General features: G+C 38.1%; 4 protein-coding genes and 1 long non-coding RNA gene across 9 annotated transcripts; 2 read left to right on the forward strand and 3 right to left on the reverse strand.

Moving 5' to 3' along the window:
* The first annotated feature begins 894 nt into the window (after positions 1-894).
* Positions 895-11674, forward strand: LOC140773203 (myosin-12). Of its 2 annotated transcripts, XM_073115653.1 has the most exons (40): positions 895-1121; positions 1232-1360; positions 2284-2427; positions 2529-2674; positions 2755-2911; positions 3029-3087; positions 3173-3332; positions 3422-3571; positions 3650-3786; positions 3861-4007; positions 4262-4363; positions 4477-4534; positions 4629-4730; positions 4825-4862; positions 5207-5333; positions 5418-5588; positions 5698-5829; positions 5919-6025; positions 6161-6221; positions 6319-6496; positions 6586-6791; positions 6933-7052; positions 7171-7269; positions 7344-7559; positions 7720-7859; positions 7979-8080; positions 8185-8299; positions 8372-8446; positions 8547-8612; positions 8741-8911; positions 9007-9162; positions 9549-9755; positions 9851-9997; positions 10114-10184; positions 10298-10397; positions 10478-10534; positions 10619-10675; positions 10752-10832; positions 11059-11141; positions 11239-11674. In XM_073115653.1, the coding sequence occupies exons 1-40, from the start codon at positions 1119-1121 to the stop codon at positions 11363-11365; spliced, it is 4704 nt and encodes a 1567-aa protein (XP_072971754.1). In that variant the 5' UTR covers positions 895-1118; the 3' UTR covers positions 11366-11674. The 2 variants fall into 2 exon arrangements, with proteins under 2 accessions (XP_072971754.1, XP_072971753.1); XM_073115652.1 differs by lacking the exon at positions 895-1121 and having other exon boundaries at positions 1133-1360.
* On the reverse strand, positions 1314-2672 carry LOC140773204 (uncharacterized). 2 transcript variants are annotated; one of them, XR_012106434.1, is made up of 4 exons: positions 2531-2672; positions 2368-2446; positions 1637-1780; positions 1314-1452 (listed from the first exon to the last, which is right to left on the reverse strand). It is a non-coding gene; the product is annotated as an uncharacterized lncRNA (long non-coding RNA). The 2 variants fall into 2 exon arrangements; XR_012106433.1 differs by lacking the exon at positions 1314-1452 and having other exon boundaries at positions 1459-1780.
* Positions 11675-12053: 379 nt separating the features above from the next.
* Positions 12054-14275, reverse strand: LOC140774790 (putative H/ACA ribonucleoprotein complex subunit 1-like protein 1). Its single transcript, XM_073117911.1, has 4 exons — positions 14007-14275; positions 13766-13914; positions 13528-13643; positions 12054-12452 (listed from the first exon to the last, which is right to left on the reverse strand). Exons 1-4 carry the CDS (start codon positions 14146-14148, stop codon positions 12287-12289), a joined length of 573 nt encoding a protein of 190 aa, XP_072974012.1. The 5' UTR covers positions 14149-14275; the 3' UTR covers positions 12054-12286.
* Positions 14276-14536: 261 nt separating this feature from the next.
* LOC140774789 (photosystem II D1 precursor processing protein PSB27-H2, chloroplastic) lies at positions 14537-16751 on the forward strand. 3 transcript variants are annotated; one of them, XM_073117908.1, is made up of 4 exons: positions 14537-14670; positions 15103-15245; positions 15340-15766; positions 16481-16751. In XM_073117908.1, exons 2-4 carry the CDS (start codon positions 15184-15186, stop codon positions 16616-16618), a joined length of 627 nt encoding a protein of 208 aa, XP_072974009.1. In that variant the 5' UTR covers positions 14537-14670; positions 15103-15183; the 3' UTR covers positions 16619-16751. The 3 variants fall into 3 exon arrangements, with proteins under 3 accessions (XP_072974009.1, XP_072974008.1, XP_072974011.1); XM_073117907.1 differs by having other exon boundaries at positions 15345-15766; XM_073117910.1 differs by having other exon boundaries at positions 15103-15213.
* Positions 16752-17309: 558 nt separating this feature from the next.
* On the reverse strand, positions 17310-26973 carry LOC140774698 (uncharacterized). The gene is made up of 10 exons (XM_073117784.1): positions 26744-26973; positions 23304-26545; positions 22841-22955; positions 22650-22738; positions 21695-21933; positions 21097-21183; positions 20200-20299; positions 19136-19349; positions 18453-19057; positions 17310-17936 (listed from the first exon to the last, which is right to left on the reverse strand). Exons 2-9 carry the CDS (start codon positions 26472-26474, stop codon positions 18504-18506), a joined length of 4569 nt encoding a protein of 1522 aa, XP_072973885.1. The 5' UTR covers positions 26475-26545; positions 26744-26973; the 3' UTR covers positions 17310-17936; positions 18453-18503.
* Between the last annotated feature and the right edge of the window lie 296 nt (positions 26974-27269).

The following is a 27269-nucleotide window of genomic DNA, read 5'->3' on the forward strand; positions in this document are numbered from 1 at the left end:
CTTGGTCGGCAAGCATATAATAGGGAATAAGGGGAAGAGGAGGTGATGGGGGGGTCCCACCTATCCCCTCCCCGCCCTTTTATCCTGCTCTCATGTATCCAATAAATGAAAGGAGGTGGGGGTCCATGGTGGAGTATAGCCAGCAAGGCGACTTCTAGAGGGCACGTGGGAACGGTGTGAGATCTGGAGGGGTGGGGAGGTTCGTCTCCTCCCAACCAACGGCCGAAAGGCGACTTCAGTCGTCTTCTTCCTTCTTTCTTTCTTTCTCTATCGTATTTTTCTCTCACCGCCCCCCCCCCTTCCCCCTTCCCCCTTCCCCCTTCCCCCTTCCCTCAAAAAGGATTCAAAGGCTTAAAAAGAAGGTTTTGTGGGCCCAGCCCAGCCTACAACTTGAGTGATGTTGCCGTTCCCCTAAACTTTGTGGTGGGTCCGGTCCCTCTTTTGCCACCAGAATATTTGGACAAGATTAAGTTAAATCCCCACATGCTTCAGTTCCAGCCTCCCTCTTTCTCTGTCGGCTAAAACTAGCGCCAGCCAATTACTTGGCCATAGTAGATATTTGAAGATGAATGAACATGATACAGAGTGTATTATATGTACATATACATATACATCTCATAGAATTCAGCTTGTATATAGAAAGAAAGGAAACGGTTAGAGTATGTTTGGATGTTAACATAGCCGCCAACACACAAATATTTAGTGTAGAGACAACAACATAACTACTACTCAAGCCGCCGCCACTATTCTTCACACGCTGCCACATCATCATCTGACCTGGCCAAACCGAAAGCTTTGGACTCCTCTCTCTCTTTCTTTTTTTTATTTTTCTCTCTCTACTTTTGGGAGAGTAAACAACCAGACATCACCACCACCACCACCACCCCACCACCACCATTCTGCAATGAGCTTCTTATTAACCGTTCCAATCTTTCATTTTCCTTCTCTTCTTTTTTTCCTTCTCAACACCCCACCATTTGCCCAAGGGAAAAAAAGAAAGAAAGAAAAATCCACCCACCTTCTCTACACCTCTCTCTATCTCTCTCTCTCTCTCTGGAGTCTCCTCTTCTCAGTGGAATCTGAGGTTGAATGACCAATACCAAAACGGCACTTGAATTATGGTTAGATTCCGATCACTGGGTTCTCTACCTATGCAAGAGATATGCGATTTCCGATGCGATTGCTATGCGCTGATTGCTTTGATGGTATTTGCTCATCTTGGTTTGGGCAGGGGACTCCGGTGAACATAATCGTCGGGTCGCACGTGTGGGTGGAGGATCCAGAGATCGCGTGGATCGATGGAGAGGTCACGGAGATCAAGAGCGGCAAGGCCACCATCATCACCACTAATGGGAAAACAGTATGTCTAAATATTGATTTCACCTTTGACAGAGATGCAACCTTTTTCATGTTTCTGCTTCTCTCTCTGCCTCTGGTTATGCCATCCTGCACCTGATAGAAAGAATTATGAGCCTTTGGTTCAACAACAATACTGCAATATGTTCAGACGAGATAGCTAGGTGAACAATCATAGCTCATAAATGATCTGATGCTGCTGTAGTGAACCAGAGGAGTTCTCTATTGGCCTCTCATAGATAATTTAGCAACAAGATTCAACTGTGATAAGTAAACATACCCTGCTTTTACTCATTCGGAGTTGTCTTTGTACCTTACAAACGATTATCTGATAAAACTTCCAAATGCTCTCAGAAAATATACCTCAATCAACTTTTCGGACTAAATTGTGTCATCTTTATCAGGTTCTCTTTATCCGCATCCTCTGTAAAAATTTCCAATCAGACAAACATGGCAGTTTCCTTTAAAGTTTGATGCCATATCACCTGTTAAACCAGTTAGCCTATCCAATCCTTAGGATGACTAATGACTATAACATCTATTACTGCTACTTACCACTAATCATTCTCAGGAGTAAGAATCTTCAATAACAAGCATGTTTTGAATAATTTTGAAAGTCATAAATGAGTAAATCAGCTGCCTCAAGACTAAGGATAGGGAAAAGAACAAACTAAATAATTCTTGGTTATAATTAACATATTATACTTGTGCTACTATGTCTCGCCAATTGCAGGAAATGATTTCTTGTATTCTTTTATTGGGTTGAGCATGTAATGAGTTGTCTTGAGAGTCTTAATGAGTTTACCACCACTTCCATAATTCTAATTTTGAAGGAGCAAAATTGAAAAAGGTTTCCTCTCACATAATTGGTAGTACAACACTGTGGGTTGACATGTATGTTGCCTTGGTTCATTGTTCTTTATTCAGATTGTGGCCAGTTTGGCCAGTATTTACCCAAAAGACACAGAAGCACCTCCAGCAGGAGTAGATGACATGACCAAGTTGGCTTACCTCCATGAACCAGGAGTTCTGCAGAACCTGGAGTGCCGCTACACTCTGAATGAGATCTATGTGAGCATCCATCGTCCAGCTTTTCTTACAAAATAAATTCTTCATCAGTAAAGGTATAAATGTGAGAACAAGATTTTAAAAAATATACATGAATTCAACAGACCTACACTGGAAATATCTTGATAGCAGTGAATCCTTTCCGAAGGCTACCACATCTATATGATTTGCACATGATGGAACAGTACAAGGGAGCAACTTTTGGGGAATTAAGTCCACATCTTTTTGCTGTTGCAGATGCTTGTTACAGGTAAATTATGTATTTCTTCAACCATTGTAAAGCACTGCGACAGTATAATGTATGAACAATTTTTCCCGTGAATATACCAGGGCAATGATAAATGACCACGGGAGCCAATCTATATTAGTAAGTGGAGAGAGTGGGGCTGGTAAAACGGAGACAACAAAAATGCTCATGAGATACCTTGCATTTATGGGAGGAAGATCAGGTACAGAGGGTCGAACGGTCGAACAACAGGTCTTGGAGGTAAAAGATTTGCTGGCATTAGATTTTTTCCAAAAATTTGAACAGTGACACATCCATCAGACGTTCACGGAAATTAACATTTTAAAATGTCTAATACATCTTGTAAACAATCTGTAGTCCAATCCTGTGCTGGAAGCATTTGGGAATGCTAAGACTGTTAAGAACAACAATTCAAGGTGATTGATTATGTTGAATGTTGTGCTTTCAAAGGGAATAATAAGAAGTCACCTATACTTACCAGATCAGTAACTGTTGATCCAGTCGCTTTGGTAAATTTGTGGAAATCCAATTTGACAAATATGGGAAGATTTCTGGAGCTGCTGTCCGCACATATCTCCTTGAACGCTCACGAGTCTGCCAGGTGTCTGACCCTGAAAGGAACTATCATTGCTTCTATATGCTTTGTAATGCACCACCAGAGGTAATTCTACAGAAGATTGCTATATATACACTCTTATTTAAGTTGCATAAATACTACGTCTTATTATAGTAAGTGGGAAATATTGTCAGGATGTAAAGAAGTTCAAAGTGGGGGATCCAAGGTCGTTCCATTATTTAAACCAAACAAATTGTTATGAAGTATCTAATGTTGATGATGCAAGAGAGTATCTAGAGACTAGAAATGCTATGGATATTGTCGGAATTAGTCAAGAAGAACAGGTAATGATTGCTGTCATCAAATTTTGCTTCATAAATGAAAACATCCAAAATGACACATGGTGCTTTATCCATTCTAAGGATGCAATCTTCCGTGTAGTAGCTGCAATCCTCCACCTGGGTAACATCAACTTTGCCAAAGGGAAGGAAATTGATTCCTCCAAGTTGAAAGATGAGAAGTCAATCTATCATCTTAAAACAGCGGCGGAGATGCTAATGTGTGCAACGGTCTCTTCTGCTTTATAATCTTCTCCTTTCTTTCTTCTTTTATATTGAAGATAGTTACTCTCAGGTGCGATGAGAAGGCCCTCAAAGACTCCTTGTGTGAGCGTGTCATAGTCACACCTGATGGTAATATAACAAAGCCTCTTGATCCAGATTCTGCTGCACTGAACCGCGATGCCTTAGCAAAGACAGTATACTCAAGGCTATTTGACTGGTAAGCACTAATGATCTACCTTCACCAGAAAAATGAAATGAAAGAATACCATGACATTGTTATGGTAACATTGGCAATGTGACTTCCAAAATTTTTTTTACACTGGCATCGACTTCCACTAAATGCTAAAATGTTATCAACTTTTCTGTATGTTAACCTTATGATTTTTCACAGTTTAAGCTCTTACTTCTTACAGGCTAAAGCTTGAGTGTACATTATTTAGTTATGCATGGTTTTCCTATCTATTATGGCAGGATAGTAGACAAGATCAACAATTCAATTGGTCAGGATCCTAATGCAATAAATATAATTGGAGTACTTGATATCTATGGCTTTGAGAGCTTCAAGATCAACAGGTAAGATACGAACGCTAAGCTTTCCCGTAAGTTAGAAACATAATATATATAGTTATGTATCATATGCATAAGTAATTTACCTATTTGATCTGGTATTTTTCTCTATCTGGCAGTTTTGAGCAATTATGTATCAACTTTACAAATGAGAAATTGCAGCAGCATTTTAATCAAGTATGTGAAAATTCATGAATGCTGAGACTTGACAGTACTTCTTTGCATGCAGAAGTTTATCTAATTATTCTAAGCAACCAACTTAATCTTGCAGCACGTCTTTAAAATGGAGCAAGAAGAATACACGAGGGAAGAGATCGACTGGAGTTATGTTGAGTTTGTAGATAACCAAGATGTATTGGATCTTATTGAGAAGGTACTAAATGAGCATATTATCTGGCAAAAGTACGTGAAAATCTACTTATTTACTAATTATTTGCTGATCACTGACATCCGAAGTCTGCACACAGAAACCTGGAGGAATAATTGCACTTCTGGATGAGGCATGGTATGTTAATAATTATTGATTCAGAAGAAATTGATATGTATGCTTATGAGAGATCAGTTACTGATCTAAAATGATGCAAATGAATTACTAGTGTGTAACTTTTGCTCATAAGCAGTAAAATAAAAAACAGCTTAGCATGATGTTTTGCATATCTATTATGTTGTATGTGCACAATAATAATACCTTTAATTTTTGGGTTCTAAATCAAGTTGAAAATTTTTACAATCTACTTCAGGAAGTACAAGATATACATAGTAAACTTTCTTCTACTGTTTCTATCCAATTATCCTCTCAATTTATATGATACTATTAAACATCTGATTATTTCTTACTATCTAATACAGTATGTTTCCTAAGTCAACTCATGAAACATTCGCACAAAAGATGTACCAAACGTACAAGGGACACAAGCGTTTCGCCAAGCCAAAACTTGCTCGTACTGCTTTCACAATAAACCACTATGCAGGAGATGTAAGAATCAAAACTCAAACATCTTAAAATCATCAGGTTATTCCTATCATCGAGGAATTTAAAGAACACCCTTCTACTTAACAGGTCACATATCAAGCTGACCAGTTCCTTGATAAGAACAAAGACTATGTAGTGGCTGAACATCAAGCTCTATTGAATGACTCGAAATGCCCTTTTGTTGCAAATCTCATTCCCCCGTTACCTGAAGAAACTTCTAAGCAATCCAAGTTCTCCTCCATTGGCACTCGCTTTAAGGTATGCAGGCATATAAATTTTACATGTTTAAACCTTACATCTACGAGAACTATATTACAATCTTCATAGTCTTGGATTTTCATTTATCTCTATATTATGTAAATTGCAGCAACAACTACAAGCTCTCATGGAAACACTGAGCACAACGGAGCCACATTACATCAGATGTGTGAAACCTAATGCTGTCCTAAAACCGGGAATTTTTGAAAACTTCAATGTCTTGAACCAATTGAGATGTGGGGTATGCAAGTTCTTTGTTACTGATATTAGATAAGAATCTTGTTTGGCACACTAATCATAATGCTAATATCCAATCATCTTTCAATAAAGGGTGTGCTAGAAGCAATCAGGATCAGTTGTGCTGGCTATCCAACAAAAAGGACTTTTGATGAGTTCATTGATCGTTTTGGAATGCTTGCACCAGATCTTATTGACAGGTATGTTTTATAAGGTCGAAATTTACTCTTTATCATTTGAAAGAGATATTATAGGTAAGCATTTTAAATGGTGTGCCACATGTGGTTAGTCCGACTTACTCACCTGATGTGCTGGAAATTTTAACTCTTTTGTAGCTCTGATGAGAAGGTAGTGTGTTCAGCTATATGTGACAAAATGGGCCTAAAGGGCTACCAGGTAAGTTTACAAATGAAAAACATGTAAGAATCTAAGAACAATATTTTGAAGAGATATGTATAGTATGACTCAAATATCTCAAATATTTTGGTATCAGATAGGGAAAACCAAGGTATTCCTTAGAGCTGGCCAAATGGCAGAACTAGACGCTCGAAGAACAGAAATCTTGGCTAATGCTGCAAGACTCTTACAGAGGCAGATAAGAACACATCTTACACGCAAGGAATTCATCATCTTACGGAAAGCCTCAATTCAACTGCAAAAGTTTTGGAGAGGTTTATCTTTTTTTACTGTTCATAGTGGTGTTTCGTGTAGATAAGAACTGCTAAAACATATGATTTATTTCACATACTACACCCTACAGCACGGCTTGCACGAAAGCTATATGAGTACATGAGGAGAGAAGATGCTTCCATACGTATACAAAAATATGCACGAAGTCATGCTGCAAGAAAAGCTTATACACAATTGCAGGCATCAGCAGTAGTTATACAAACAGGATTACGTGCAATGGCAGCACACAATGAATATAGGCACAGAAGAAGAACCAAGGCTGCTATAGTTATCCAGGTATGCATTAGAAATGGATGAAGCTTAAATTGACTAGGTATAAATATCATAATATAGAAAACTAATTCCTAAGTTATCTTGCTAATATCTAAGTTATGTTTATCTTTCACAAAGATTGATTCACTTTAATACTGTTTACAGACTCAATGGCGTCTACATAAAGCTTATTTGGCGTATAAGCAGCAAAAGAAGGCTACATTGATACTCCAATGTCTCTGGAGAGCACGCATAGCAAGAAAAGAACTCCGAAAACTCCGAATGGTGTGTGCTCATGCTTGATTAGAGCATTTATTGTGATGCAATATTCTCCTGCTTTAGTTATTCTCTTTTTGTTGATTGCATCAAGAAACTTACTCCTCAAACAAAATGATTCATACAGGCCGCAAAAGAGACAGGTGCACTAAAAGAAGCCAAGGACAAGTTGGAAAAACGGGTTGAAGAGCTAACATGGAGATTAGAGCTTGAAAAGCATATGAGGGTACTTTATTATCTTGGTCAGAAAGTGTAATTTATTGATTTATTAACTTATCTAATGAAAAGGTTTATTGGTAGACTGACCTCGAAGAATCTAAGGGACAAGAAATAGAGAAGCTGCAATCTGCTTTACAAGAAATGCAGGAGAAGCTTGACGAAGCCCATACATTAATCATCAAGGAAAAGGAAGCTGCAAAAATAGCAATTGAACAAGCACCACCAGTAATTAAGGAGGTGCCAGTTGTGGACAACACCAAATTGGAACTACTGATGGATCGCAATAAAGAGCTCGAGGTAAAGATACTTACAAGGCCCTGTCATTTCATTTGAAATGGATACTATCATTTATTCATAATATAACTACTACTAGGATTACAAGGTGAAAGATCATCTAGAGCTTTTAGCTTCATGAAGCAGAATTACATGACGGAATATGCTTCTTGAAATATTGTAGGATGAAGTTAGTAAATACAAAAACAAGGCCGAGGAATTTGAAAAGAGATTTTCTGAAGTGCAAAAGGAGTCCGAGACATTACTCAAGGACATGGAAGAGAATAGGTCAAAACTAAGTCAGCTTCAGGAGATGATTGAAGGGTATAATGCCAGCATTCCTCTATTTGCTGACTTCTCTTAGAATTTTCTGGATATCTTCTTTTGGAAAATTAGGAAGCTTCCAATTTATAAATGTAACTATTTAATCATTTGTTATGCAGACTTGAAACAAATTTATCAAACCTAGAGTCTGAGAATCAGGTGCTACGCCAGCAGGCATTGGTTGCATCAACAAACGAGGATCAAGCAGAACAAATCAAAAGGTAAGACAAATTGACTTTTTCACTTCCTCTTTCTAAATTGCATCTCTAGCCAGCTATAATACCAAAGAGCTTTATACCGGTGCCTAATTAACTTCTCTTGCCAGTCTCGAGAGCAAGATTTCTACATTGGAGTCAGAGAATCAGTTGCTCCGTAGTCGTCCTGCAGTAGCTGTTCAGCCAGTAATTACTCATGAATTGATTGAACCACCCATCACAAAGGTATAAATTCAAAAATATACATTTCTCCTGATACTTTACCTTATACTGTTCCTAACTATTACAAAGATCCAGAGTCTCGAGAATGGAAATTACGAGGGAGAAGTACCTAAAGTCACAAAAGAGAATGAAGATCTTAAAATCACCAAAGTACGTGAAATGTTCTCCTTAATGCTCATCCCAAATAATAAGCTGAAAAGTATCTGGTGTACAAATTTCACTGTCACAATAACATAAGTTGCATTTGCAGGAGTCTGCGGTGGTCACTCTTGCACCTGCCTTAAGCAAACAGAAGTCCCTAACAGATAGACAACAAGTATGTTCTAACACCGTTAAGTTTCCTGATATCTACGTCAGAAATAAACATGGAGGACTTGTGAAAATATCTACACATGTCTAATACAGGTACTCAATCATAATAATCTGTTGTTACTTTATTCACAGGAAAATCATGATGCACTTATCAAATGTCTTATGGAAGATAAGAGATTTGACAACAAGAGACCAACTGCAGCATGTGTTGTTTACAAATCGTTGCTTCAATGGCACTCATTTGAAGCAGATAAAACAAACATATTCGATCGAATCATCCACACAATCAGGTCTTCAGTTGAGGTGGTGCACCTATAAACTTTTTTTCTGGATTTCATTTTCAATATTTACCAGAATGACAAGAATCAAGAGACTAATTTCTTGTTGTCTTCAAACAGAATCAGGAAAATGCTAGTGAACTTGCTTACTGGCTTTCAACGACATCAACTCTCCTATTTCTATTGCAAAATACTTTGAAAGCTAGCAATGCATCAAGCACGGGTTCATACCGCAGTCGAACAACAACACTCACCTTGTTCAGTAGAATGGCACGTGTAAGTTCTTTAATATAGTGGACAGATTCCATCAACTAAGCACAGTCATAGTATTTGGAACAGTATTATGATTTCAAAAATAAACCATGAGTTTTTCAACTTTTAAATCCCTATATCTGATTTTTAAGTATGACAACGCGCTGCCTCATTTTGAATTATGACACTACCATGCAACCATGCAACATCAAGCTTCCACATTTTCCAAGTTATTTATATGGCAAATGCAATTATCCTTTCATGTATCTCTCTCTCTCTCTCTCTCTCTCTCTCTCTCTCTCTCTCTCTCTCTATATATATATATATATATATAATTCTTTCATGTATTTCATGTTTGTTACCATTTAAGCAGTAAATTTATACTGACAGTAAAAAAAATGTACTGTCAGAATGCTCGTCCGTCATCATCAGTAATGGGGATTTCCAGTGGTTACAGTGGAATGGCAGCAAAATCTGATACCCAATCGAGAGTAGAAGCAAAATATCCTGCCCTCCTATTTAAGCAACACCTAACAGCATATGTTGAGAAGATTTACGCAATGATTCGAGATAGTCTAAAGAAGGAGATAAGTCCATTTTTAACTATGTGCATACAGGTATCTCTCATCCTCTTCATGAAATTAACTTCTTTCAACCATAGTGCTGAGTGCTGACTCCTTACATATGTTATTTTGTTTGTTAAACATAAAAGGCACCTCGATCTATGAGAGCGAGATCAATTCGGGGGCCATCAAAGAGTATTCACTCCAACATAGTAGCAAAGCAAGCATCAAGTATACATTGGCAAAGCATTGTCAAATGCTTGGATCACACTTTAGAAATAATGTGCAAGAATTACGTAAGCAAAAGCACCCAATTATTTATGGCTTCAGCATACTTATGATATTTAATTGGGAAATTAAGAATATTATCAGGCTGTGGTAATGCTAAATAAGTTCAACCTGATAATGGCAGGTACCTTCAATGATAATGAGAAAAACTTTCAGCCAAGTGTTTGCATTTATTAATGTACAACTCTTCAATAGGTAACAATCCTAGGTTTTCTTTTTCATCATGACTAAATCATTAAACATATATTGATTTCTTATTATGAAAAATTTAAATGATCGGTAACACACTATATTGGTTTTGTCCGCAGTTTACTGCTCCGACGAGAATGCTGCTCATTTAGCAATGGGGAATATGTGAAGGCTGGCTTGCAAGAATTGGAGCAGTGGTGCACCAAAGCAACAGAAGAGGTAAATTCTTTGGTGTTCTAGCATAATTCTGATAGGTGCAAATGAAAGACCTGTTGCTAACACAATCAATGAACATGCAGTACGCTGGAACCTCATGGGATGAGCTCCAACACATAAGACAAGCAACTGTATTTCTGGTATATTCTACATGACACTCAGTGAAACCCAAATACTTTACTTTCATAAACATTAGAAAATAATTCCATAACTTCCTTATGCAGGTTTTGCATCAGAAGTCACACAAATCCTTGGAGGAAATCAAGGATGAACTCTGCCCAGTAAGTCAAAGACAAACCCCGGATATCATTTATATAATTTCCACAATTTACATATATCATAATCTACTTCTTCCAGGTTTTGAGCATTCCTCAAATCTACCGGATTGGAACAATGTTTTGGGATGACAAATATGGGACACAGGGCTTATCACAGGATGTGAGTACATCTCTGTTCCACTCGTTTACTACACAAATCTCATCTAGAAAGAGATTAGGACCTCCGTACAGAAATTTAATGCCTACACAGTAAATAGAATCCCAATTCTCACTCGTCCAACCACTAACCCATATCAAACAGCTGATGTGCATAAAAAGAACAGAATATTAAGTGACAAAAATGAATGATATCTCGTTACAACTTGCACAAACATATTCGTTTTCAGGTAATTGGGAAGATGAGAGCCATGACAACGGATGATTCAGTCAACATGCCGAGTAATTCTTTCTTACTGGACGATGATTCGAGGTAAGAACTAACTAAGCGTAGAAGAGCAAATTATCTAAAAGCAAGCAGAAATTTCTATTTTATGGCATTGCGAATACTCATGTATAAATCATGGCAGCATACCCTTCTCGCTGGACGACATATCGCGGTCGGTGATGGACATCAATCTGACCGACGTGGAACCGCCGCCGCTCCTTCGGCAGAACTCCGAGTTCCACTTCCTCTTGCAACAGCGCACGGATTGAGAGATTCTTTTTTTATTCTTTTCAATCTCTTTCTATACAAGAAAAGAAATTGTATTGTAATTCTTTTTCTTCTTCCTTTTTTTTTTTTTTTTTTTTGGGTTTGTTTGTTGGGTGCTGGGTTTTCTATTATTCATTTTTGAAGGTCCCATTTCTTTTATTTTCCCAGATGTGATACTCGTGCAGTTTGGAGATTGGGTTTGTTTATAATTTGTTAAGGAGATGACAGAGAGAAAGAGAGAGTTTGTCCATTTTTTATTACTTCCTGTTTGCAATAAGATGAGAAAGGGATGAATTATAGTTCTTATCTTTCACTTACTCTGCTTCTTATCTATTTCTGCACTTCTACTGGCTCTTAGTTATAAGTAAATAAAGCATTATAATCCTGGAGTCAATAACATTACTCCACTGAGAGAGCTACGTTGGATTTATTTTTGTGTTGAGAGATTATGTCAAGATGACACTAGTCAAGCCATTGATATGAGCAAATATATTCTTAGAATAATACCATAATAGAATATCCTACCATTACGGCGCTGATCTCTAAATTGCTCAGGAGTTCCAAATATGGGGTCCTGACATTTTTGAGTTAACAAAGCCTCAACTAATAAAGGAAAACAAAAACAACTGAGAATTGAGGGAAGCAGGTACATGGAATTCGGATGACTGTCATCCGCGACAGATCATGATGATAAAGAGACCCTAAAATACCATTAATCAATAGCCACCAACCATATTCCAATTCTACGAGAAGATATAAAGAGACAGATAAGTTCGTGCTCTACTTCTGAATGCTTGACTGCAAGCAAAAATAGGCACTGATTTTGGTGAAATTTTAACGAGTACAGATTCGAAGAATCACAAGGTTCAAGTTCTTACAGATGGTGCTTAGCAAACTAAAAGACAAACATTGAAATAGGTGCTCTAAAATCTACCTCGCCCCCTGAAACCACCACGGCCTCTTGGAGGACCCCCTCTACCACCCCTTGGACCACCTCTACCACGGAAACCACCACCTCTTCCACCTCCGCGACCACCACCCCTTCCACCGCCACGCCCACCGCCTCTACCTGCACCCTGAGTTTGTCCCCTGCAATCCAGGAAATCAAGAATCTAGTCAACCTAGCTATTGATTTATGTGAAACTTAAAAGGAAAAAGATTGATGAACTAGCAATATCGAACCTTCAGGTATACATGAAAACCATTATGTATGAAACATGGTACATGAGAACAAAGTTGTATGAAAAGTTTCTACCATGATAAGATAGCCGCTGATAAAGTTTCTATAATGATGTCACAACTAAAGGTATCTTCGAAAAGTTTCTGCAAAGCCTATAATTACTAATAAACTAAATTAAGTAGGGAAAGTTCCTGCAAAACCTATAATTACGATCATCACATTTCACAAATCACCAAACGTAAAACAAATTGTTAGGTTTTTAATCGCGATAAACAACATAATGTCTTCAATGATATATGGGCATGTGTCCTACCACATTTTGAAATAATATAAAGGGTAACGAGCATAATGGTCAAGTAGAGAAGTTTCATAGATAAAAGAAAACAACACATTCCCAAAATACAATTGCAGTTGGTTCATCCTCAACCAATTATATCGTACATCCAAATCATGATTAAATCAGTAAGTGACCATGCCCACAAATCATGGGAGCTTCCTTGTATTAAACAAACGGAAGAAACACTTTGGTTGGAAAGCAATCTGCTTCAGAAGATAGGCTAGTTTAGTAATAGGCTCTAACATCCAAAACAGAAAAAATGCACAATTATATGACAATACTCCATGAGGTAACAATTTACAGGGTATATGACTACAAGATCTTCATCATATAATCAACCATAGAGGGCGGAACAAGAGGAGAAAAGGAGCAAATGCTTAATCAATAAAAAATTCCAACACGGCAGCTCTTTTAGTCATCTACAGGGATTACCATGAAACAAAACCAAGCCAGTTAAGGTCATAAGACGAAGAACTTTTATGACACTCACTCCCAAGCGACAAAGCAGAAAGTCTTATAACATCTATAACCAGTTCTTAGTGCGCCTATACCCCTTCCTCCCTTCAGCAGAGTCTCATTGCATAACATTCTACCCAACACGTACTGTATGTAACCAAATAGCGAATATATGGCTGAAAGAAACTTACTTTGGCTGTGGAAGAAATCGTGCAAGTGGCAACAACTTAGCCGGATCGATATAGAACTTGTCCCCCGGTGAGTATGAGGTTGCAATTATTCCTTCCATCATCTTGACGGAAAAGTACTGAAATAAATGGGATCACGAATCAGAAAGATACTCATCGATTCACTTCAAAAGGGGTTTCGAACAATGGAAACACCTAAAACGATCTAAAGAAAAGCAAGTTCGATAACCACATATCTCACCGATTCGTTAATGGGTCCAAAGATCTCATCAACCTTCCCAATCTGCGTCTTGTTCTGCAAATAGATGGGGGCATTAAAGTAAGGAATCTTCTCGTTCGTCAGCTTCGTAACCGCATCGCCTTCGCAAGCGTGAAGGAATGAAGAGATCTCTACACGAATCCAAAGGCCTTATCTTTAATATCAAAGCGATCGAAATGAGTTACATATATATAGGTACCTTAGGAAGGAGGGATTTACTAACCTACGACTTCAGAGGGGGGTCCTTCGTCGCGGAAACCAAAGCGGCCTCCGCCTCCGCGGCCGCCACCAAACCGACCACCGCCACGACCGCCTCGTCCTCCATCTCGGCCCCTGAAGCTACCTCCTCCCCTAGGTGGCCGCATATTCGTGTAGGGCGTCGGTAGAAACCCTAGACCTAAAACCCTAGCTTTTCTCCGCCGTCAGGTTCAAGACAAAGAGAGAGAGCCCCAGGAGCGCGACGAAGGGGGTTTGCGAGGGTTTAAGAGGCGGGCGGGCGGGCGAGAGAGCGGGCGAAGTGTCTTATTAACACGTGAGGCGCACGCGGTGTTATTTTGTCCGAAGAATTAGGTCCTCGATGGACGGCTACGATCCCCCGGGCCTCATCATGCCCTTTTCTTTTGTTGTCGATACAACATCTTTAATTGTAGGCAAATACGACTGCACATTTCGTAAGTTGTATCAAGACTCGCACCCCAAGATGCATTTGGTCATTTATTTGGTGGTGGTGGTGATAAGGCGCTTGCTTGGAAGATTTTACAAGAGAGGAGAGGAGAGGGAGAGGAGAGGAGAGGAGAGGAGAGGGAGAGGAGAGGAGAGGAGAGGAGAGGATCTCCCGACCACAAGCTCTAAGGTTGTGGCAGCACAAAAAAAAAACAACAACCAAGGTATCCTCCATTCTTCACATCGCCTTCTAATTCCCGCTCCTCTGAAACGATTTACAGACAAAAAATTAACGGAAATGTTCATGTTTCTTGCGTTCTCTACTTCCATAATGCGTTGTTATGTTCTTCTTGACCACGTTGTGAGGCTCACATCGCCTTGATAGCTGGATCCATGATTTTTCATTGCCACGATTTAGTTGCAGTTCTGCTGTAAGAACTACTAATGACAGTAGATGTATCTATGGCTATGCCGCACCGAAATTGTATTCAAATTTATGTGTACTTCTATAGGAGTTAAACTTGACATTACCAGGGAAAAGATAAATTTCTAAGAAATACTAGCAATTTAGCATCATACTATTTACTAATCAAGTACCATTAGCATCTTCCTTGTGAAATTCAAGCCATTAACCAAAGTAATTGTTGGGTGTGCAGGAGATTCTGAGATAAGCTGTCTGTTTCTTTGTTGATTATTATATAAGGAAGAATGATTGCTACTGTCTCCTTTTTGGAGAAATGCTTCCTTTTCTCCTCCAAGTCAAAACAGTTAGAGCACAAGCCGAAATACCATTTCTTGTGTAATTTATTACTTATTTCTTTGCATCTCTTATCCATAAAATGACTAAAATAGTATTTTCACTTTCTTTATTTACTCCTTCTTTTGTGCAACAGAACAGGCAGAAAAAATCAGTTGCAGAGTCCTTTGATTGTAGCTTCACAAGGGAGTTCTTTCAGCAGAAGGTCTGCTATAAGTTGCAGCGGAGCGTCCCTGGTTTCCATTTTAACCATTACTTGTGGCCTGACTGCATTACCTGTGAAGGCAGAAGAGAAGGATCTTAAAGATCAAGGGGGCGAGGATAATGGTGATGTTTTAGGGGCGATCAAATTGATATTTGACCCAAATGAGAAAACAAAATCAGGAAAAGTACTACCCAAGGCCTACCTGAAGGCGGCAAGGGAAGTGGTGAAGACACTTCGAGAATCATTAGAGGAAGATACCAAGGACGTTGCCAGGTTTAGGAGGAATGCTGATGCTGCAAAGGAATCAATTAGAGAATACTTGAATGGTTGGAGGGGACAGAAAGCTGTTGCGGCTGAGGTGCATATCTTTACTCCTTGAGGCTTGAGTTTTTCCCTCCCATACTTTGATTAAAAAGATATCATTTTTGTGAGTATATGCTCCGGGTCATCATATGTATATTTCCAGATTCTTTTAAAAGTGTTAAATTTTGATATTCTGAGCTTTTATATCCTTAAGATTCAGAAGAAGCATAACAAACTGCTTATTTTTGAACTTTGCCACACTGAATATTGATCAGCTGGCTCAGATGAAAGATTCTCAGAATATGAGCATCTTTAAAGTGTAACTTCACATGTTCGTTTTTCTATCTGTAACAGACATGAGCATGGTGTGGCCATGGTTCTTCATATTCCTGTATAAGATGTAAATTTAGATCTAACTGTGATATATTTCGTATTGTTCATATTATAGATAAATCCCTTAGTCAACAGCATATATCTCTTCTTTCACTTTCTTACCTGGAGGTACATAGTTCTTAAGAAGTTGGAAGAACAAAATGGACATTGTTAGGGGTCAGAGTAGATTTCAGACTTGTTTTGTGGAAATTACTTAACATGGAATATCCCTTCCTGATATGTTTTCTGTTAATTCCTTACCTGTGTACTAAGTACTAGCTCCTTTGAAATTTCATGCCTACTTAGGTCTCCATCTGTTATGGTTCCACTATTCAATTTAATTATTTTACGGTTGTCAAATGCTCTCTGTTGCATCATTATCCAATTTTCTTTTCAGGAGTCATATGTTGCACTGGAGAGAGCTATAAGATCACTTGCCAATTTCTATTCAAAAGCAGGCCCTTTTGCTTCACTTTCTAATGAGGTTAAATCAAGCATTCTGGATGACCTGAAGACTGCAGAATCCTTTCTGTAATAATTTCAGTAAAAGTTGTCTGTTTTCTTTAGTAATTTTCTTTCCTTCATTATTCTCAGAATAGCAAGAGTAAGCGAATATCATATTTCTCGCTGAAAACAGTTCTAAGAAATGAAACTTATATTCCACTGCAGATTTGCTTGTGATATTAGTGTCTTTTATTTGACAGCATATGCAGCAAAATACTTGTTATGAAGTGCCGCTTAATACTAGTGTTTCTTTTTCATATGTTATGCCCAGCAAGAAGAAAAAGTGTTGCTCATCATTGGTGATAAGGGTGCATACAATTTCCAGAGAAGTATAATTGGTGAAAAATAGCAAATCCACTAGATATTTGTGAGATTACAGAAGTGTTCCTTCTTTTCTTTTCTTTTTCTCTTTTTTTTGAGAAAAGGTTACAGAAGATGATATCTGAATCTTCTCCGTTACATCAATGACCTCTAAGGAGATCGAAGGATAGTGATACTCATGATTCACGAACTGGTACAATTTGCCCCTATTTAGAAGTTGATCAACAATATATCAGCAATTACTGGACAAGCTTTAAAAAGTATTTCTCTCGACCTCTAATAAGTCATGAATGAACAAGACAAAATACATACAACTTTATTAGCAATAAAGATCAGCAAATACTTAATGGTTATTAATGCAATGGAAAGCAACAGGAATATCCAATGAAGGCAATTGATGGTCAAGCTGCAAAAAGAGAAAAATCAGATAAACTCAATCCTCGAAATTTGGATGTTCAAATAGATACAGGGATTTGGCCGACTTTGCGTTAGGAAAAAGTGAATCCAAGTAATTTTCTAAATGGGATACAAACAATTACATCAAAGTGGTTCTTCACGAGAGTTAATCTAGAAGGCTATGTATCTAAACATTAGCAGGTCTATACTTGCGTATACTCCAGAGTTAGCTGTATGTCAGACTGGCTTCACTTTACACTAGTAATCTATCTGTACAGTAGATCAGTGGTAGCACCAGGATCTTTGGAGACGTAATCTAAACTTCAAGCCCACTGGTCTGATTGATAAAGGAAAGGAAAAGACTGCTTGAAAACCATTAATTTTGTTGTTCCTTTCCTGCCTTTTACCTAATCCCATCTCTCAACCATGTCCTAGTTTCGCACCAAAATGGGCCCACCATCTCACAAAGGGATGTTATTCATCAGATCATGGAGAAAAAAGTGTCCCTGCCATTTATGACCACAATGTGTTAGGATAGAGGTCTCTGCTGCTGGCTGTAGCATGGTCTACATCCCGAAGTGTTGTGGTCTCATTCCAGCATTTTCAGGTCACTCTTGATTAGTGAGGTTGCCCTGTGCAGAGATATGACCAGTCAGAGCAACCAAATGACAATTCATAATGTTCCAACTATTAGAGATTATATTATGAATCAAAGATCTAAGTGAAATGTAGATCAGATTATAACCAAAGAAAACACAGAATAATCAATTCAGAAATCCCATGGCAGTCAACATAAATGAAGTTATTAACAGTAAGTACTGAAATAGCAGTTAAAGCAGAAGTGCGGAACTATAAAAAGAACAGTCCCTCAAAAGACAATCAGAATATTTGGAAATGAATGATTACATATATTATTATTTGAAAATTGGATAGGTATGTAAATAAATTATTATAAAAACTTTGACAAAGGAAAGTGCAAAGCGCATTCAAGTAACATGGAGGAGCAACTACTCGATATGAATTCTTAGAAGAAAAGCAAAAGGGACAAGCTATCAGCTTGGCTGTGACCCTCTAGGAGTTATTAGGTTAATAGACAACAAAACAAGTTCATGAACTTACTAGAAATTGACTACGTAGAATAAACAAACCTGATTCTTCCAAAATAAGAATTAATAGCATCTGAAGATGGTAATTGAGTTTCAGGGAGCTGAGACGACAGTTCTTTCATCCAAGAGGTGGCTTGGTGAACTTTCTGCACCAGAATCTTGCAAGGTAGAAGCAACAACATCCACTGAATTGCATACATAAATTTGTTGTCTTGAAGCATCATTAACAACAAGAACTTCCCTTTCGTCACCAGCATCACCAATTCTGGCTTTGCTGATTTGCATGGCCTCCACAGGTACCAAATTAGATTCATGTTCAGAGGAACCGTCGTGAGATTTACTAGCTCGAACATTGTTGTCTCTAAAAAATGTCTCAGCGAGCAGTACTGAGCCTTCACTAGCAATACTATTTGAGGATTTGTTTTCTGGAACTTGAAACTTAGATGCATAAGAAGCATTGGAAGATTCATGCGAGATAACATTACCAGAGTTCAAGCAATCCAAAGGACCTGTGTCTATAGCATCACCTTTACATTCGCCAACAACTTCATTAGAAGCCTGGGGCTCATCCCCAGCAAAAGAAATGGAAGTTTTATTTGCCACATCAGGTGTGATATGATGCTCACTTTCAGGTAGAACATTGTCAGCTGTAAAAACAGTAATATGAATCAAGTGACAATGACAATAAAAAAATGGCAGTATGACTAGTGCATAACATTGGTGACCTCTTTCAGATGTTCCACTCTTTTCAGCTGAATCCTTCTTTGATAATACCTTCTGTAAAAGACCAGTACCAGGAAAGACCAACATACTGATAAACCTAATTTCTTGTTTCTCTGAACCCTCTAGAGGTCTGAACCCAAAGATATTAATCCAGGTGCTCAGTAGTTCAGAAATAGCAGGAATAATTAATTTCTCGACATCAAGAGAGCAGAGCATCTGAAATTAAGAAAGGAACTGTAAACATGACAGTGAAAAGGAGGGCAAATTAATGAAAGAACTGTAAGGCAATATTTTGAATCATCCAAGAACTTGTAATAATATAATTTACCTGAAATAATAGATCAGAATTTACATCCATATCATGAATATATCCACTAAGTTAAACTAGTATCAAGAATCAGAAGATATAATATAACTAAGCCAGGTTCTTGGCAAGTTTACCCAGAATAAGTGAAAAGATCTAATTCATCTATTACTCCAAAAGGGCCACTTTACATGCTGGACAGCATTTAGTTTACTAGATTGCTTAGGTCTATTCAATCTATCAGTTTTTATACAGATTGAACACCTAGAGCTAGGGGAATAAGTCCTCTGTAAGTGTTATGAGCTTATCTTTCTTTTCACAGATTTCCACATGCAAGTCTTATCACTACTTTTATAATAACCGTGTTTTTGCTTTCATGAAGAAAAAGTGATGGAACCAAGTGTTGTTATAATTCTAGTTAGCAAAAGCAGACATTGTTGCTTGGGCAGAAAGAAGGTCAATAATTACCACCAGGGTAGCTTGAAAATCTAAATTTGAAACTGCCTAACAAAGGTTATAGACTAGACTTATTGATCTGAAAATCGCAAACTGTATGATCTGAGCTTTTAGAGGCAAAGAGAGCAAGCAGTTTTCATTTATTACATACAACATCTGTGGTACATTAAAAATAAGAAGAGAAACTTGCAGCTGCACTGACACACACGCACACGAACACAGACTACAGTTATACTATACTTAATAGAAAGAACTCTAACAACAGCAACAAGTATTCTCAGAAGATCTGATGTCCAAGAAAAGTACCATTTCAATTGCATGAAGAAGCCGGCGGCACATCCCTTGGCGCCTATACATACTCCGTGTCCCAATGAAAGGCATCTCTGCTACCCTGGGTCCGTGAATTCTGTTTCAACAAGATAGATAACTAAAATTCGGCACTAAGAATATTTAGTTCTAATAATTAAGAGAACCAAATAATGTCAGACATCTTTAGATAGTGCAACAAAAGTAGCTATTATCTCCACAGAACTTTCAAAAGACCAAGAGAGTATCCTTATGGTATCCTTAAGATAAATTGAGAAAGAGGCCATAAGAAACTTTCCTAGGACACAAATTCTTTGTTGACACATGTTGCTTCATAACTACATGTGGAGACAAGTCTGAACAAATTTATTCATAACTACATATGGAGACAAGTCTGAACAAATTTATCTCCAAGAAACTTACAAGAAGTAGTAAAGGCTATCTCTAGGATAGTATGCTTTCGAGTTTCGATGCTAAAAAGCATTTCCTTGTTGATATAGTAGTTTCCGCACATTTAGTCACCAAGTCAATTTTATCTAGATGTTGCTTGACCAAAATGGCTTACACTTACCTTAATAAATAGGAGTAATTCAGGATGTAGCCAACTCATTCCATTATTCTCCATTAAATAAATTGTATCTGTCTCTTGGCTTTTGGATATGTCACTATCAACATTCATGACATGCAGAACACACATCGTGCACACACCAAGGCAACATATATGCATTATACACATGCATAGACAACCATTAGACAACCATGAGAACAAAACCAACAGGCTCATTGCAAGGACAGCAGTTAGATGCATGCACATGCCTATATCCACAGACCTTCATGCAGACACGCACATCATATTGCAAAAGCACTCAATTGCACAAGACAGCAATTTACCCTTACCTAAGGGATGCTGCAGAGATAACTTCATCACCTTGCTCCAAAATGAAAGTATAAAAGCCACGAAAGTTGAGCCGGGAAAAGTTTGATCTGTCAAAGTAGATGGATTATTAAATGATTACAAGAACAATCAAAGTCTAATGGCCTCAGACATAGAGTGAATTCTAGAGAGCAGCTCTCAAGGAGAATAAGAATAGAATTAGAAAAAAGTATGATGATTAAGATAATAAGATCACAATGTCTACAATTTTGGTTTTCAGAAGATAGAAGATATTCCCATTTCATACTATTTACCCAAAATAGAAGCATATGGTTTAGCTTACAAATATTGCAATGTTGAGTTTAACTATTCAAATACGTATGTGCTAAATCTGCCAGGGAATTGAATGAATAAGGACTACAAAAAGGAGACACAACATAAAGAAAATATCCTTATGTATCAAAAGGAATTAGTAATTTCAAATAATATAAAAGGAAAAGGTTGAGATAATGTCATAATAACCATCTACCGAGATATCCTTTAGAATGATGTACAACAAATAAAATTGACTCTGTGAAAAAGAAATGATGATTCAACAATCAGTGTGTAACTGATACCCACCCACAGTTATAGACAACATTATGTATCAGGTTTATGCCACTCCTTTGGTCAACAATGGGCAGAAAACATTCATCCATGATTGCAAGTGCCATTGCAATCTTGGGGTTGCATTCAGCTCTTTGATCTGGCCCAAATATTGTTTTTGGTGAATCCTCATCAAATCGCTGAACAAGTCTCCATGAAAATCCTGCTTCCAGGTCATTTTTTATGCCAAGAAGACTTTGCAATCTCTCAAAGAGCTAGAGACATAACAAGAATATTAGTTTTAATTTTATAAGGCAATGATCAAAATTATTCAGCTAATTCCCTTATAGTGAGAAAACAGAAATTGGTTCCAAATTTCCACAAAAGCAGATTTATCTATGCCAAGCAAAATATTTTCTGCATCATCAAAGTTTGCCTAATCATATTTTGTACATAATAAAATAATTTAGTAGTCACATAATTTAGGCATGTTCGTGATGAAATTTTCTTTCAGAAGTGATAACTCGATATAGAATAGCCACATCAGTTAAAAGTTCAGAGTCTTTCGAATGCTGAGAAAGGAATAGACAATAGCCATTCCACGTAGATATTCCTTAAGAATTATTTATTGTTAATACCTAAAAAGTTAATATAGGAGGTAACATCTAATGAAACTACTATTTATTAATTTCAATAATTGATAAAATCATTAAATTGTCTTATTGAGTTCCTCCTGTTAAGTGAAGTTCAGAAACTTCTACAGGGAAGAAGATGATAACAGGAACGCCATTTAAGCAAATCCCATAATAGAGGTCTTTTGACAAAGACCTGATTGTTCGTGTTCTTTACTTAGAAAAGAGTAATAGGTTACTTATACAAATCTTGTATTGTCTAAGAAAAATGTCAACAGTTCTACTTTGCGGTACAGCACAAGCATATTAAAGTCAGAAACTAGGCGACGGTTCCTCAAATCAAACAAACTTATTTATACCTTTCTGCAACTCTGCCCACAGAATGAAATGCCTGAATGATTGAAACTGACAGATAAAAGATCCAGCTCAGGAACACAGGTCTGGTGGACTACAAAATAAGAGTTAGAGGTTCTCAGGAACTTTCACAAAGTCAGCATGATGAAACTTCACTGTAGATCAAAATTAAGTTAATGATAAGCAATTTACATACATTTTCCCTCACATTGGGAGCAAGCAAATAGTGGTTCTTCAGCATCACAGCCAGAAAATACCCCACAAAATCTACACAAACAGTTTATACAATGCCAGTCGCCAGGAGGAAGCATCTGCATATTAAAAATATAATGAAGTGGAAGCAATAGCTAACTATTTAGGCATTGCAAAGTCATCCGGAAGGAAAGTAGATGCAGAAAAAGTTCAGTAAGATCTTCTTTCTCAAGAGAAACTGAGCTTCTCTCCAATTCCCTGTTATTTGCCATTTCCAATCGACTATGATCAATATCTCTTATGTGGTTCAGGCAATCAAGTAGAAGACTATAAGCTAATAATAAGAATGTACATGTACTGCTGAAGGTTTGCAATATGATGAAAAAATATCAAAGACAAAAATCCCTCTACTTGAAGAGAAACTGCAAGTTGCAAGACACATAAAACAAGTCACTATTTCTACATACCTGAATGCCTAAGCAATTCATGTGGAACGTTGAAGGGCAATTATCACAGCAGACCAAGTCACCACCATCTCCACATATGCCGCAAGTATCATCATTTGGGTCATCACAATCAATGTTTACAAAGTAGAAACCTTGAAATTCAGAACCATTCTGCTTTTCCCATGCCTTTAAGAGGCACTGAGAAAGGTAAACTCCTGCCTCCTCTACAAATATATTTTGGTATGGTTGACACAATTTACTACCAGCATGGATCTCAAATTCCGATAGTGAGAGGATCTTGCTACAGCAACTGCAGCTGATGCCATCCCTTGTGATTAGTCCCTCCAGCAGTGATTTTGTATGGTTTTGGTCCATATATTTTGCTTTAGTATTTGCAGGTGCAATCTCCAAATCTATTATCCAGGAAAGGATGGTGCGCTTCCAAATATAAGGAGCATAACTATCAGTGCTGGTCCCAGTCTGGTTTGATTGGCGAACCAACAAAGTGCATCCTCCTTGCCTTTTCTTATGTCTCCCTAGACCTGGGCTCTTTGAATTTAAATACTGGTTGCTGTTTTCCTTTATTTTACCCTTAATGTCCTCAGAATCATTCTTAGACTTTTTAGGTTTTGGGTACTTTGTGTTGTGTATATTCTTGGAGTTTTTGCTATTACTTCTGTTTTTAATCCTTTTAAGCCCCTTATCACTCCTCTTATTAACAATGGTTCTCTTCAGTATACTGAGGAGCTCATCCGGTATAGGAAAAGTTGCAGCATCTGTCCCTCTGATACTGTACTGATTCCCCTTAGACGTCATGGATGAACTTTTAGATGTCCTCTTCCCTTTTTCCTCATGAGCAAAATTATTTTGGCTTTGAAACACATCATAGGCCTTTGTTATTGACCAATATCCTGATCCCTGAGGAGATATATAGACAGAATCTTCATAGTTTCTGCCATTCCTGGGCCTTAAATCAATTTTCCAACCAGCATTTACAAGCATATCTTTGATCTGATTCTTGACTTTCTGTCTAGCCATACTCTGCTCCTTACTTGCTGCATTTTTCTGCTTGCTCAGACTAGGAGCTTCCAGGCTGGAAGTCCTTTGTAACTCACCCTTGCCATTTGAAGATATCAAATTCAATGGTTCCAGTTGTTGAGATAAAGATTTAGATTCCATTTTAACCTTATGAGATTTCACAAGATCTTTTCTGTTCGCAGAAATTGGATACTGCTTCCCTACAGTTTGAGCTCCAATTTGTTGTCGTAAGTATTGTCTTTTTGCTTCATCCTTTCCTACCATACAAGCTTTCTCAGGACTCCCCACCTTGTTTTTATTTGTTAAAACCATAAAGAAACCTCTTTTGCCGTGCCGTCGAAGAATTCTCCGATGTGAAGTGCCAACTTCCTGCTTTTCAGCATCCATTGAACAGGGTTCATTTTCTTCTGACATCATACACGTTCTTTCACTTGACCGTGTTACTAAACCAGTTTTGGCAATTGATCTGATATGTTTCTTATTTTCTAATCCCATGAACTTCTCATCCGGAAAAGTCTTTCCAATGGAAGTAACTCTCTGATCTCTTAAAGCGCAAAAAGGAAGCTTCTTTCCAGTGCATTCCTCCACCTGTGATTGCTGGCAATTAAATGATCTTCCGATTTTCTTTCTGGAGGATTCAGTATCTGAAGCCGGCTCACTTGATCCCCTTATTTTGCTCTCAACAGAACCAGCCTTTTCTCCTATTTCGCCATTAGCAGCATCTAGTCTACTTTCCTTAGCATCACTTTCAGCCTCTTCTGTAACATTCTGCTTACCATGTTCAGTATTTTCCCTTTGTTTGGCAACAGCTGACCTTGTTATTCTCCTTTCAACTCTAGCCCCTCCCTCACATTCTATCCTCAGCTTGGCGTTCCTTTTGCTGGTGATAGAGCCCTTCCTTTTATTATTATCTCCAGAAGAAGCTGATTCCTTCATATCATTCCCAAGAGTATCAACCTCATTCATATGTTTGGAGATATCCGACCTTCTGTCCTTGTTCCCCTCAAGTTTAAGATTGTTCTCACATTCCGTCTGTTTTATGGCACTACTTGGAGTAGTTGTCATTCTCCCTTCTTGCCAATCAGAACTAGCAGTAGTCTCCACTGGACTTCTCTTCTTATCGGTCCCAGCATTTCCCGCCGCTTCCTCTGTAACTATGTCAGTGTGTGCTTCAGCCTTCTTATCGTTAATGTCAACATCTTGCTCTCTCCTCCTATCCAACCCTTTATTCCCCTGCTCAACTATAGTCTCACATTCTACTGCTTGATAGATTTTGCAACTAGAGTTGTTTGTGATCATTTCATTTCTTGGTTCCACCTTGTCATTGACTCCTTCAAGCTGTCCCATTTTCCCATATACATCCAAGGTCACTTGTGCCCTCATATCAGATATGATCTCAGCTCCAACATTAATCTGCGTAGTCATGTTACTCCCAACAGCCATGCAGATGCTTCCATTCTGGTGAACTTCAAAAGAATGCTCTCTTTTGTCTTTTCCTTTCCTAGTATAGTACTCTTCGGTATCTTTGCTTACGGAGTATGTCCCTTTTGCAAATTCCATCATATCAAGATCCTCTATCATGTTATCAGCATCTTCCACATCTTTCTTCTCATCGTTATAAGATTCTGTCATCAACATCACAAACTTCTTGTCAGCCTCAGCCTCCTGGTATATTACAACCTCGGCTTCATCATGTTTGCTGATTGCAGATCGCAGAGGCACTTCCATAACTTCTTTCACATGAACAAGTGCCATATCCTTTTGCTCGACAACATTGGGCTTAAGGACTTTCTTTTTGGCAACTTCAACGTCATCCCCACATTTTATCCAATCCAAGTCATTCCACTCACTGAGGTCAAAGCTAGTCCGGTCCTGTTGACGTTCATTACCACCCTCGTGCGTTACTCTTCTCTTAACAGCTTCCATCTCCGCCCTTAACTTTGCAACATCTGATCTCAAAAGTCTCCTTCGTGCAGTTCCACTTTCATTGGCAATTGCTCGCCAATCCTTCCTCATCCTTTTCCTTGCAGTCGATCTGCTCCCATTCTGCAAAGCTCCGGAAGCAGTATTTTGCTTGCTCCGAGTCGATTTATCCATATCATCCTCCTTTAATTCACAGTCTCTTGCCTCGTCCCCTCCCTCCGACGAAGACATCCCAGAATCCCAATTACAATGAGAACTTTAGTCAAGCCACCTCTTTTAGAATCTTTTCCGACATAGAACACCTAAAATCAGACAAAAATGGCACCCAACAAATAACTAGTTTCCATTTAACAGAATAATGGGAATAATGGAAGCACAATGATCCCTATGGTTTTGATCTAACAAACAATGCTTCGATTGTCGAGAAAGAAAATAGAACCTAGATCCAACATGTAGCTGAAATCAAACAAAATAAATGGACCGAGAAGAAGCTGGCCTACCTCTCTGAAGAAATTTACTGTCCAAATTCTTGGAGCAGCTATCGATCGGGTCTAAGCAATAGAGAGGAGAAGAGAGATCGCGAGCAAATATCTCTTTGGAGAACGGAGAAGACGACCAATTAAGGGAAGGAGGGAGACGAGGGGTTAGGGGTTTTGAGAGTTTGGGGAAGATACTTCGTTCACGTCTTTGGTCGGAGTGAGGAGAAACGTGACTGGGATACGGTACGGGATACGGCGGACCATTTTCTCCGTGGTATATGGGCTTGATTGTTAGCAATTAGATTATAAGTTCCGGGAAACGGCTTCCGCGAATGGAATCGTTTCTGTGATGGTTTTAAATTTAAATTTCTTGTATTGAGTGGGTTCCCTCCAATGTTTGTGCCATTTAAATTGGGGATGTGAATAGTTCCTTGTCCGGGCACTACTCCGTTTTAATTAATTATTGGGTTTAGAATTTCTTATTATTATGCTTATTATTTTTGAAATTTTCTGATTTATTTCAACCTTTCTTTTCTTCCGACGACAA

The sequence above is a fragment of the Typha angustifolia genome, chromosome 13, assembly GCF_048772165.1.
Source record: "Typha angustifolia cultivar Huaian chromosome 13, ASM4877216v1, whole genome shotgun sequence".
Lineage (NCBI taxonomy): Eukaryota > Viridiplantae > Streptophyta > Magnoliopsida > Poales > Typhaceae > Typha > Typha angustifolia.

Excerpts from the sequence above, each read along its gene's own strand:
- LOC140774789 (XM_073117907.1), top strand. The coding sequence starts at position 15,155 with ATGATTGCTACTGTCTCCTTTTTGGAGAAATGCTTCCTTTTCTCCTCC. Across the intron at positions 15,246-15,344 it reads GCCGAAATACCATTTCTTGT|GCAGAAAAAATCAGTTGCAG; the intron begins GTAATTTATTAC and ends GCAACAGAACAG. Across the intron at positions 15,767-16,480 it reads AGAAAGCTGTTGCGGCTGAG|GAGTCATATGTTGCACTGGA; the intron begins GTGCATATCTTT and ends TTTTCTTTTCAG.
- LOC140774698 (XM_073117784.1), bottom strand. The coding sequence starts at position 26,474 with ATGTCTTCGTCGGAGGGAGGGGACGAGGCAAGAGACTGTGAATTAAAG. Across the intron at positions 21,184-21,694 it reads AATGTTGTCTATAACTGTGG|ATCAAACTTTTCCCGGCTCA; the intron begins GTGGGTATCAGT and ends CTACTTTGACAG. Across the intron at positions 19,058-19,135 it reads GAGTGGAACATCTGAAAGAG|CTGACAATGTTCTACCTGAA; the intron begins GTCACCAATGTT and ends CTGTTTTTACAG.
- LOC140773203 (XM_073115652.1), top strand. The coding sequence starts at position 1,163 with ATGCGATTTCCGATGCGATTGCTATGCGCTGATTGCTTTGATGGTATT. Across the intron at positions 10,676-10,751 it reads TCAAGGATGAACTCTGCCCA|GTTTTGAGCATTCCTCAAAT; the intron begins GTAAGTCAAAGA and ends TACTTCTTCCAG. Across the intron at positions 11,142-11,238 it reads TTACTGGACGATGATTCGAG|CATACCCTTCTCGCTGGACG; the intron begins GTAAGAACTAAC and ends AAATCATGGCAG.
- LOC140774790 (XM_073117911.1), bottom strand. The coding sequence starts at position 14,148 with ATGCGGCCACCTAGGGGAGGAGGTAGCTTCAGGGGCCGAGATGGAGGA. Across the intron at positions 13,915-14,006 it reads ACCCCCCTCTGAAGTCGTAG|AGATCTCTTCATTCCTTCAC; the intron begins GTTAGTAAATCC and ends GGATTCGTGTAG. Across the intron at positions 12,453-13,527 it reads CGATTTCTTCCACAGCCAAA|GGGACAAACTCAGGGTGCAG; the intron begins GTAAGTTTCTTT and ends CCTGGATTGCAG.